The 11,953-nt window shown below is 49.2% G+C and overlaps 1 protein-coding gene across 1 annotated transcript; it reads left to right on the top strand.

Annotated features, from left to right (window-relative positions):
- Nucleotides 1-3,561: 3,561 nt before the first annotated feature.
- Nucleotides 3,562-11,186, top strand: LOC121305565 (protein mono-ADP-ribosyltransferase TIPARP-like). Its single transcript, XM_041237231.1, has 6 exons — nt 3,562-3,776; nt 6,255-6,945; nt 8,083-8,260; nt 8,562-8,749; nt 9,126-9,374; nt 10,064-11,186. The coding sequence occupies exons 2-6, from the start codon at nt 6,263-6,265 to the stop codon at nt 10,512-10,514; spliced, it is 1,749 nt and encodes a 582-aa protein (XP_041093165.1). The 5' UTR covers nt 3,562-3,776; nt 6,255-6,262; the 3' UTR covers nt 10,515-11,186.
- The last annotated feature ends 767 nt before the right edge of the window (nt 11,187-11,953 follow it).

Here is an 11,953-nt window from a genome sequence, read left to right as displayed (position 1 = left end):
TCTGTGCTTTACAATGCTTCCCTATGCTTTACCAGACCTCTCTGTGCTTTACAATGCTTCCCTATGCTTTACCAGACCTCTCTGTGCTTTACAATGCTTCCCTATGCTTTACCACACCTCTCTGTGCTTTACAATGCTTCCCTATGCTTTACCAGACCTCTCTGTGCTTTACAATGCTTCCCTGTGCTTTACCAGACCTCTCTGTGCTTTACAATGCTTCCCTATGCTTTACCAGGCCTCTCTGTGCTTTACAATGCTTCCCTATGCTTTACCAGACCTCTCTGTGCTTTACAATGCTTCCCTATGCTTTACCAGACCTCTCTGTGCTTTACAATGCTTCCCTATGCTTTACCAGACCTCTCTGTGCTTTACAATGCTTCCCTATGCTTCACCATACCTCTCTGTGCTTTACAATGCTTCCCTATGCTTTACCAGACCTCTCTGTGCTTTACAATGTTACTCTATGCTTTACCAGACCTCTCTGTGCTTTACAATGCTTCCCTATTCCCTATATGAGAGAGGGACGGAGGGAGGGAGATTGTCTCAAAGTTTCAATTTCATTTCTATAGTAACACAACCAAGCCCTGGTCGCCTTGTTGAGGAGGGAGGTGAGGGTACTGTCCCTGGAGACAGACCGGCTCAGTTTTGATACGTCAGCTCCCTGCTCAAGAACAGCAGCTCAGTCAAACCCTGCTCCAAAAGCACCTGAGCAAGAAGAGGGGCCAGTCTGCGATGCAGTGGAGCCAGAACTCACCAGAACTGTGCAGTACTATTGAGATGTCATGGAACTGGAACACTGTTCTGGTTCTATTGTGAAATAGTCGAGTCGGAACCCTGTTCAGGTTCTATTGTGAGGTAGTGGAGTTGGAACCCTGTTCAGGTTCTATTGTGATGTAGTGGAGTTGGAACCCTGTTCAGGTTCTATTGTGATGTAGTGGAGTTGGAACCCTGTTCAGGTTCTATTGTGATGTAGTGGAGTTGGAACCCTGTTCAGGTTCTATTGTGATGTAGTGGAGTTGGAACCCTGTTCAGGTTCTATTGTGAGGTAGTGGAGTTGGAACCCTGTTCAGGTTCTATTGTGATGTAGTGGAGTTGGAACCCTGTTCAGGTTCTATTGTGATGTAGTGGAGTTGGAACCCTGTTCAGGTTCTATTGTGAGGTAGTGGAGTTGGAACCCTGTTCAGGTTCTATTGTGATGTAGTGGAGTTGGAACCCTGTTCAGGTTCTATTGTGATGTAGTGGAGTTGGAACCCTGTTCAGGTTCTACTGTGATGTAGTGGAGTTGGAACCCTGTTCAGGTTCTACTGTGATGTAGTGGAGTTGGAACCCTGTTCAGGTTCTACTGTGATGTAGTGGAGTTGGAACCCTGTTGGATGTAGTGGAGTTGGAACCCTGTTCAGGTTCTATTGTGATGGAGTGGGACCCCTGTTCAGGTTCTATTGTGATGTAATAGAGTCGGAACTGGCATGCTGTCAGGTAAGCTCTCCCATGACTCCCATCTCCTGCTCAGCTCCCTGATTCACTCAGCCAGTCTGAATGCAATGAAGCGTGTGAGGAACTTTTGTTACAAACCACTTCAAAAAGCTACCAATACTGACAGCAATACGCAGCGTGTCGACCCCAACACAAACGAAGCGGCTGACTGACACGCACACGCACACAAAGCCAAGCACTCCCCACGACGCAGGAGAAACACGCGGGGTAGACGATGAAGGCATTGCGTGTTCTGCGTGATACCCGGAGCTCAGCGTGCACACAATTCACACGGGAATTCCAAAAACCAGGGACTAAAAGCACGGGTGGGGCACCGCCTCCCCGTGTGCTTGCACTGCCCGGGTTATACTAAGCGGGGTGGGTGATAGTAACCGGAGTGCGCTGGAGACTCGGCTCACTCAGCTTACAGGGGAGCCGAAACCGAAAGCGAGCGGAGGGCACGCCCGACCGCCGTGTTTTGGTCGCGTTGCCTCAGTGACCGGGGAAGGGTCATGTTGATGAGTCAGCGGCACGTCGTTTTCATCTAGAACTGCAAACAGATCAGTTTCAGTTTTCCAGAAAGGATGCGGAGCCTGTTCTGAGTCACTCTCTGCATGTTCTTTGTGACACGCTAATGTAATCACAACAACAAGAACAACAGAAATGGCAATGATAATTAAAAATAAATAACTAAATATAAATAAATACATTCAGAGCGACTCGAGTGTGAAGAGGGCGAAGCTGACAGCTTTGCACGACCGGATCCAGCCCGTCAGCACATTTCAAACCCGGTTTCCTGCAACCTCGTTGCAAACATGAGAGAGCTGCATCATTTGTACCTGTGCGCTGGGACGGCTTCACCTTTAAAGGGTTAAATTATTGTTCTCAAATAAAATAAATAGATTACATTACCCTTGCAAATAGATAAGGCCAATAACAGGGCTTCGCAAACTCGATAACAGGGCTTCTCAAACTCGGTCCTGGGGACCCCCTGCTGTGGCTGCGGGTTTCCATTCCAACCCAGCTCTCAGTTACTGAACTAGAGTTGAACTGATCATTTTCTTAATGCAATGTAACTTTCAAGACTTTGCCTTTGCTTTTGTGCTGCCGGTAACGTCTAGCTCCCAGCTCGTTACCGTCTGCCCTCTGTCACGCGTTCTTTTAACACTACCGGTTTCCTTTCCGCAGAGGGAGCGATATTTGCATTGGTTATTTGCATGAATATTATCTATCTATTGGTCTATTTATTTAATGTATTTGACGCCCTTGTCCAAAGGGGCTCGCAGTTATTACAGAGTATCACAGTGCTGCGTATGTGACCTTCACCAATCGCAGGTTTCGAGATATTTTTGAACCCCGGCAAGCGAAAGATCGGTTCAGTTAAGGGTTTTGGTTCAGTAATTCAAGAGCTGGGTTGGAATGAAACCCAACAGGCACACTGGGGGCGCAGAACCCGGGTTGAGAAGCGCTGGGGGGTGCAAAGTGTGTGCGCCTGTGTGTGTGTGTGTGTGTGGTGGGGGGGGTGTGTGTGGGGGGGGGGGGGGGGGGTTTTGCCGCAGGGTTTTTGCACCTTGAAAAACAAGAGGAGAGAGGGGGAGAGAGAGGGACGGACGGACGGAGGGGAGGGGGGGGGGGGTGTGTTATTACGTAATTGATTAATGAGTTCTACTCAAGATCGTACGATCGTGCTGACGAAATTGCCTAAAGGAACCCCATGTTTAAACTATATATATATTATATATACTTATATGTTCGCAAGTTCTGGATTTTACACCTAAAGTGTAGAATGACTTTTGAAACGTTTGCAAACGGTTACTGTTGGTCCAGGAAGCAACCAAACGGCGACACGCTGGGGGGGGGGGGGGGGGGGGGGGGTTTAAATTTAAAAATTTTTTGGTTTTTTTTTTTAACAGAATATCGGAATCGTTTCGCAGACTAGGAAAGGTGCGACTGAAGACCGACCCGTGGCGTTTGTCGTCGTACCCTTGTGGCACGCTGACGTCAGATGTTTGATGTTTCAGAATTCCGAACTTTTGCCCTTCTGAAGGCCCCGCCCCGAAGCTCCGCTGGGGGGCGTGGCTACGCGAAACCCAGTTAAGGGCGAAGCGCCCTCGCCCAAACCTCAATGAGAGTCGCGATAAACAAGCACAGGGACCGGGCTGCAAGGACCGGGTTAAAAGCGATGCCAAGCGGGAGACCAGCTGCACACACACCGGGAGCAGCTGGCCGGCTGGCCGTTTTAGAAACGCTAACATCAAACAAGAAGGGGAACAAGAAGGAGGAAGGGAATTGGAACTGAAACGGCAAGTATTGCGTTCGAGCTACACCCTAAATCTGCAAAATATCATTTACGTGTGTATTCATTAAGAATAAATACTTTTTCGACGCGTTCTGTACGAGCGGGATTTGTCTTATTGAAATATGACAACATTGGAGAAACATTGCGATTTAAGGTGGCTTGTGAATTTTGCAGACTGAAGCAAAAAATAAAAAGCCAACAACTGCCATGTTTTACGCAGTTAACAAAACACACGACTGTACAGCAGACTTAAACTGTTAATAATAATAATAATAATAATAAATAGTCTTCTAGCTATTTTACACAACACAAAACAAGTGAATAGTTGAAGTTAGGTAACACTGCACGTCTCGCCGTGTTAATTGCACCTGTTTAAAGTTATAACGGGCTTCAAGCAAATGCGTCATGCATTGTGTTTGCATTGTTTCTAGCTCGGCTGCTACTCTCTCAGGATACCTTTGTAGCTGCCAGTGTGCTCTCTACGTTATTTTTTGCTTGCACTGAAACTGTCCCGCTGCATCGGCTCGTTTCCGCGCTGCCTCTAAACTCGCTCCATTAACACCAGACAGATATTTCATTGTGTTGAAATGCTGGCGCAGTCCTGGGGGGGGGGGATTCTTACTGGCAGAGCAAACTGTGCTGATGAGAAATACATTAAATAAAGCTGTATTATTATATTGTATCCAAATCTACCGAATTTAATGCAAATGCGGGTTAGTTTACACACAGTGACACACACACACACTGACACACACACACACTGACTGCAATCAACACACGGACATATTTACGGTGCTATCACATCGACAAACAACAATTCGTGTGTTTGCACACAAGCACCCGTGTTCACAAGATAAAGACAATACACATTAAATTGGCAGCGACCCCCCCCCCTAGAAGGACCTGTCGGGGGGGGAAACACTTTAATTGATTAAACATAAGCCTATACAATTTTATATTGTATCCAAATCTACCGAATTTAATGCAAATGCGGGTTATGTTTTGCCACAAGCGCAGTGCACAATTCCGGTTAGTGTGTCGGTGCGTACACACATGGACATCTGTACAATGACTCACACAACACGGACCAAACTTTGTTTTTTCCTTCTGCAAACGTGTAATCACTCGTGTATCAATATATTTATATTTAGCTTTTTTTAAAAAAAAAAAAAAAAAGACCTGTTTCGTTTCATTATCCACAGCCTTCTTTATCTCCGTGCCTGGACTCTGCTTTTCGTTTTGCTTTGACAATGAAGTGTGTCTGGCAGCCTGCAATTAAGTGTCGCTGCCCTTTTTTTGTAGACGGGCTGCTTAGCAACTTTTGTGCAGCGTTTTGCAAAAGGCATCCATCTACCGAGTTTGCTTTCTCTAGCTTTTGAATAGCGTTACGCTCACGCTGCGCACTAAAAGCGGAGCCTGGCTGTTAATTCTGTCGAACATACAGCCCTTTATAGATGCGTTTGTGACTCCTGACAAAAATAAGAAACGTCGTGCAGTTTTTAACTGCCCTCCACAGCTTTTATTCCGCATGTGTTTCCGTAGCGTGGCTTGGAGTTTCACTGCTGGGATTACGCGAACACGTACCCAACGGGACCGGCCGGCTCCAAACGGGACGTTTGCCATAACGAAGGACCCCCCGTCCCTCCCTCGGTTAAGACAAATTGGCGTCTCAAATGACATACTGAGCAATACGACGGGAAGGGTAGGGACTGGAGATTCATGTAACGTGCAAGTCATTTCAGGGCAGGAGGAGGGGTGGGGTGCTGGGCGTGAAGGCCCCCCCCAAACTCCCAACGGTTTGGGGGGTGATCCCGTTTGCTTGTAAAACGTCGAACATTTTGACAGTTTTTTTTTTTTTTTTTTTTTTCTTTTGAAAGCGTGAACAAGTTCTCCCGGGGTGACGATCCGGCCACAGACCAGTCAGGGCGGGCGAGGGCTGGTTTTTTTATTTTTTTTTTTTTTTTTTACAAGCTGTTTGTTTTCAAAAACAGGTTCCCACATGGCAAGTTTCCAGTTAAACAGCAGTAACGTGATTTGTACCTGTTTAGCTAAGATCGCTTGTCTTAAAAGACCTGTTAATAACAGACACACACACTCATTACAAGAGCTAACCATCAAATCACATGGGGTTAGAAACTATATTCTGAATACACACTGTAGAAGCCTTTTGGCGACTTTCACGCCATTTGATTGGCTCATGGAACCTATAACTTGCATATTCCCGATTGCTGCATTTACGCAAGTATGGCAGAAGGTTGTAAATGGTTTAAAAAAAATAAAAAATAAAAATGATTGACGGATCACAACTCGCTCAGGGTCCCCCCTCACACACACACACACAGGGAGCCAGTGACTGAGCTGGGATTTGAATCTCCTGGTATCAAGACCCCCTTTCTCTAACCACTGGACCACCGAGCCTCCTCTAACCTCTAATATATATATTATATATGAATATATGAAACATCCCTTTTCTCTTTCACAGGTTCCCACATGGCAAGCCAAGCTGAGACCCAGCAGGGCAGCACGGCGCCCCCCGCCCTTTCCGTTTTGCCCCCCCTGGCGCCCTACGACCCAGCCAGACCCACGCAGTTCCGACAGATCCCCTCCCCCCTCCGCCGGTCCCTCTCCCTCCCCAAATCGGGGGTCCTGGACGAGGGCCGGTCCTGCAGGAGGAGGCGGGTGTGGCTTCACATGCTGCACACGAGAGTGAAGCAGGATCGCAAGCAAGCCTTCAGCCAGCTCTCTCTGGGCAACTGCCTGCTGCTAGACTCCGCCGTGCCGGGCAGCCCTGCCCCCAAACCAGACCCCTTGCCCCTCACCGATTTGGAGCGGGTCGAGCAGGAACTGAGCGAGGCGGAGTGTGCCCCCCCCAGCCTCTCCGGCCCCTCCCTGGACGGGGAGGAGGGTCTCACTCTGGAAGGGGTGCTAGATCTCCTGCAGCAGCTGCAGTATCACACCCACCAGCAGGGCGGCGTGAGCATCTGTCCGGATTTCCTCGGGGGCCGCTGCCCGCAGGGGGGCCACTGCCCCCTCCACCACACGGCCCTCCCCTACCACTGGCAGCTCCGCAGGAAAGGGACCCAGCGCTGGGAGAGCCTCGGGCAGGACGCCAACGAGCTGCTGGAGAGACTGTACTGCAGCCCGGATCACAACTACGTCACGCTGCGTGTGAGGTGAGTACCACAGTGTGATCAAGCATGGGGAAGCACAGAGAGGTGTGGTAAAGCATAGGGGAGCATTGTAAAGCACAGAAAGGTGTGGTAAAGCATAGGGGAGCATTGTAAAGCACAGAGAGGTGTGGTAAAGCATAGGGGAGCATTGTAAAGCACAGAGAGGTGTGGTAAAGCATAGGGAAGCATTGTAAAGCACAGAAAGGTCTGGTAAAGCACAGGGAAGCATTGTAAAGCACAGAGAGGTCTGGTAAAGCATAGGGAAGCATTGTAAAGCACAGAGAGGTCTGGTAAAGCACAGGGAAGCATTGTAAAGCACAGAGAGGTCTGGTAAAGCACAGGGAAGCATTGTAAAGCACAGAGAGGTGTGGTAAAGCATAGGGAAGCATTGTAAAGCACAGAGAGGTGTGGTAAAGCATAGGGAAGCATTGTAAAGCACAGAGAGGTCTGGTAAAGCACAGGGAAGCATTGTAAAGCACAGATAGGTCTGGTAAAGCATAGGGAAGCATTGAAAGCACAGAGAGGTCTGGTAAAGCATAGGGAAGCATTGTAAAGCACAGAGAGGTCTGGTAAAGCATAGGGAAGCATTGTAAAGCACAGAGAGGTCTGGTAAAGCATAGGGAAGCATTGTAAAGCACAGAGAGGTCTGGTAAAGCATAGGGAAGCATTGTAAAGCACAGAGAGGTCTGGTAAAGCATAGGGAAGCATTGTAAAGCACAGAGAGGTCTGGTAAAGCATAGGGAAGCATTGTAAAGCACAGAGAGGTCTGGTAAAGCATAGGGAAGCATTGTAAAGCACAGAGAGGTCTGGTAAAGCACATTAAAGACAGGATAAACCCTTTTAAAAGGTTCCCACAGTGAAAGCCAGGCTCAGTGATGGGGTGTTGCCACGTCAACGAACCTGTTCCTCTTCATAGCTGAGCTGACAGAGGCACAGTGAGGGAGGGCCGATTCACACGCTTTAGAGACAGCAGCAGAGAGACAGAGACAAAGCTGGGAGCCTCGTGCAGGAAGTCACACCAGCTTCCTGTGTGACTGCAGACCTGTCTCCTAGTGACGCTGTGTGGAGCTCGCCGATCTGTCTCAGAGTGACGCTGTGTGGAGTGAGCGGGTTTGTGACTCTCTGTCTCTTCTCTTTCAGGGACCAGGCTGCCACTCTCAATCTGGATGAGATGAAGGTGTCCCGCTGGCAGGGCGGGGGGGGCATGGTGTACGATGCGGCCCGACGACTCAGCACTGAAGCGGATCCCAGCAGGGAATTCCACACCCAGTACAGATACTACTGGAGAGACGGGGCGGGCTGGGAGGAGTACTCCAAGGTACCTGGACTGAACAAAATCAATCCATCAAACAAATTCTCCCTTCTTCACTGTCTGTCTGTCTCTCTCCCCCTCTGTCTGTCTGTCTGTCCCCTTCTCTCTGCGTGTCTCTTTCCCTCTCTGTCTGTCTGTCTCTGTCCCTCTCTCTGTCTCTCCCCCTGCAGTTAAATTCAGAAAATTCAGAAAAAGGTCTTTAAATGTGGGATAATTTTATTATGTCAGTATTTTGTCCATTTTTAAGACCGTGCCTGCTATCTTCTGATATATCCCCCCTCCCCCCCCTCTCTGTCTCTTTCTGCAGGAGTTCAGCTCCACAATCTCCAGCGCTGTCAGTGTAAACCAGCCCCTCGTCTATCTCTCCTCCTCCTTGAATTGCTATTTCCTGTCCCTCAAGGAGGGCTTTCAGCTCAACGTGTCGACGGGACGAAGACGAGCGCTCCGCGTGAGACCCCTCTTCCAGTCCCCTACCGCGCTCTTACCCAAGCTCAGGTACGCCGGACAGCGGCTAGAAAAAGAAAATCAGCCCCTGACTCCCTGTGTGTGTGTGTGTGTGTGTGTGTGACCCTGGACTCGCGTCAGTGACCTCCTTGGAGGAACCGTCCCTTCAGGAAGTAAACAAACGAGGGTTTGCTTCCTCCCTGAAGACTCAGCAGATACCCAGCTCTGGTTTGTTAGGCGGCTCGTGCAGAGAAGGTCGTTCGGCCAGACCGTTACTAGTCTCTCTGCAGAGATTTGACTAATTAAATAATAACTGACTGACCACATGGTTGGTCTGTGTGTAAACCAGGAATGGATCAAACTGCTATGCACTGGGAGTCTTATTTCCACCCTAGCTAAATCAATTTTTATTTATTTATTTATTTAGAACGCTCTCCGGTAGCCCCTCGGCGGGCGCCCCCCCAGCCCCTCTGAACCCCTCTTCGGACAGCCCGTACCCCGAGACCTGGGCCCCCCTGGACCCCTCCCTGTACTTCCAGCAGGTTCCCCTCACCCTCGAGGACCCGGCCTTCCGCGTGGTCTACCAGCACTTCCACAAGACCATGCCCGAGTCTCGCTACCTCCTCCTGGGCATCTCCCGAGTCCAGAACCCCTTCCTCTGGGACAAGTACAAGTGGCCCCCTGGTCATCTTCACCGATCGGCGGAACTCCACAACACCCCTCCTCCGGGCACAAGGTAACGTCCAAACTGGTGAGTGGTGGGGGATTCCTGACAGTGTGGTAGTCTTCTTTCTCACACCCAACAGCACCAGATTGGTCGTGAGTGGTTGTCTGTAGGTGAATCGTAAAGCATTAGAAGCATTGTAAAGCACAGAGAGGTCTGGTAAAGCATAGGGAAGCATTGTAAAGCACAGAGAGGTCTGGTAAAGCATAGGGAAGCATTGTAAAGCACAGAGAGGTCTGGTAAAGCATAGGGAAGCATTGTAAAGCACAGAGAGGTATGGTAAAGCATAGGGAAGCATTGTAAAGCACAGAGAGGTCTGGTAAAGCATAGGGAAGCATTGTAAAGCACAGAGAGGTGTGGTAAAGCACAGGGAAGCATTGTAAAGCACAGAGAGGTCTGGTAAAGCATAGGGAAGCATTGTAAAGCACAGAGAGGTCTGGTAAAGCACAGGGAAGCATGTAGACCCCGATTTCGTGTGTAAAGGGTAAAGCATAGGGAAGCATTGTAAAGCACAGAGAGGTCTGCTAAAGCATAGGGAAGCATTGTAAAGCACAGAGAGGTCTGGTAAAGAATTATTAACGAGAAAAAAGCATGTTTTCATAATTTTTTTTTTTTAATGATTTATTTTTTATTCTTTGCAGTAAGAAGCAACACATGTGCCACCGCATGAGCCCGGAGGAGAGACTCCGTAACGAACGGCACCTCTTTCACGGGACGTCCCGCTCCTCCATCGAGGCCATCTGCAAACACAACCTGGACCCGCGGCTGTCCGGCAAGCACGCTGCCATCTATGGGCAAGGCTGCTACTTCGCCCGCACGGCAGCCTACTCGCACCGCTACGCCCCTCGAGACCAGCAGGGGGAGCACCACGTCTTCCTCTGCAAGGTCCTGGTGGGTCGCTCGACCCCTGGCAGGCCCGAAATGCGCCGCCCCCCCCCGCTGCACCCGGACGACCCCGCCAGCGACCTGTACAACTCCTGCGTGGACAAACTCCCAGACCCGGCTCTGTTTGTGGTCTTCGAGAACGACCAGTGCTATCCTTACTTCATGATTCGATACAGAGAGATAGAGCCTTCTGTGACTGTGGAGTGAAAGCTGGAGAAGAGAGGAGGAGAGGGAGAGAGAGGGAGAGGAGAGAGAGGGAGAGGGAGAGGGAGAGGGAAGGGGGGAACGCAGGTAAAAGAACAAGAACCAAAAGGACGGTCCTGAAACCGAGGCGTTCCTTCATCCAGGTAGGGCAGGGGAATCTGAAAACTGCCCCACCTCAGTTTCGGCGATCACTGGCTCCAGGAACGGAGATAAAGGACCGGGAAGCAGGAATAAGGACCGGTAGTTCCCCCGGATCTTATTTTCTCTGACGGGGAAGCACCCGCCAACCGACCCCTCTCCCTATCCGGATCTGAAAGCGGTTTAGCGATTCACAAGGAGGACAGAACTGTGGCAGCAAGGAGATGTGAGGCACAGCCCTGGATTCTAAAGGCCAGGACAGCGGACTGATTCTTGCATACTCGCGGGCTTCGCTCGGTTTGTTTTGAGGGCTGTCGTCTCTCTCCGTGGAACTATTTGTCCGGGACTCTGTAACACTCAGGAATTTTTTTTAAATGTTGTTTTTTTTTATTCTTTATTGTGTCGTTTCGTCTTGTCTTTTCACAGATAAACAGTTTGACCCGTTTTGGTATTTTTTGTATTCCTGTTATTTATTCTAAAAACCGTTTGTATGAAAAAAAGAAGTTGAGTGTATTCACAATAAATAAATAAAGACGACCGCTTCCCTTTCTCACTCTCGTTCCGATAATAGACACGCACGCACGCTGAGACACGCACGCACAGAAACACACAGACACAGAGACGCACAGAGACAGACAGAGACAAACATACAGACAGACACATACACACACACAGAGACAGACACACAGAGACAGACACCGAGACACACACACACACACACACAGAAACAGAAACAAACAGAGCCAGGTTGCACCACAAGACACACACATGAGAAGACACAGGAGCCAAACATAGACAACATACAGACAGACAAACACACAGAACACACTAAACACACACTCTAGAGGACACACACACACCAGACACAGAGACACACCACACAGCCCTAGACAAACACACACAAGACAGACACGAGACAACATAGCACAGACACAGAGACACAGACACACATCACCAACACACACAGACACACACAGACACACACAGAGACAGACACACACACACACACACAGACACACACAGACAGACACACACACACACACAGACAAACACACAGTAGACACACTGTCCTGTGTGTCACAGAGACACACAGATACTTTTTAACTCTGTTTTGACAAACACAACTGTCCTGGTCTTTTTATGTCTTTAACATACACACACACACACAGACAGACACACACACACACACACAAACACAAACACACACACACAAAACTTTTGTACAGTACACCAGAAAAACACACAAAAGTGAGCCTGTCGGTGTGACAAACAAGACACACAGAGACAGAGACAGAGACACACAC

The sequence above is a fragment of the Polyodon spathula genome, chromosome 44 (genome assembly GCF_017654505.1).
Source record: "Polyodon spathula isolate WHYD16114869_AA chromosome 44, ASM1765450v1, whole genome shotgun sequence".
NCBI lineage: Eukaryota > Metazoa > Chordata > Actinopteri > Acipenseriformes > Polyodontidae > Polyodon > Polyodon spathula.
The sequence above is the reverse complement of the archived record's forward strand: the minus strand, read 5'-3'. Positions and strand labels throughout refer to the sequence as shown.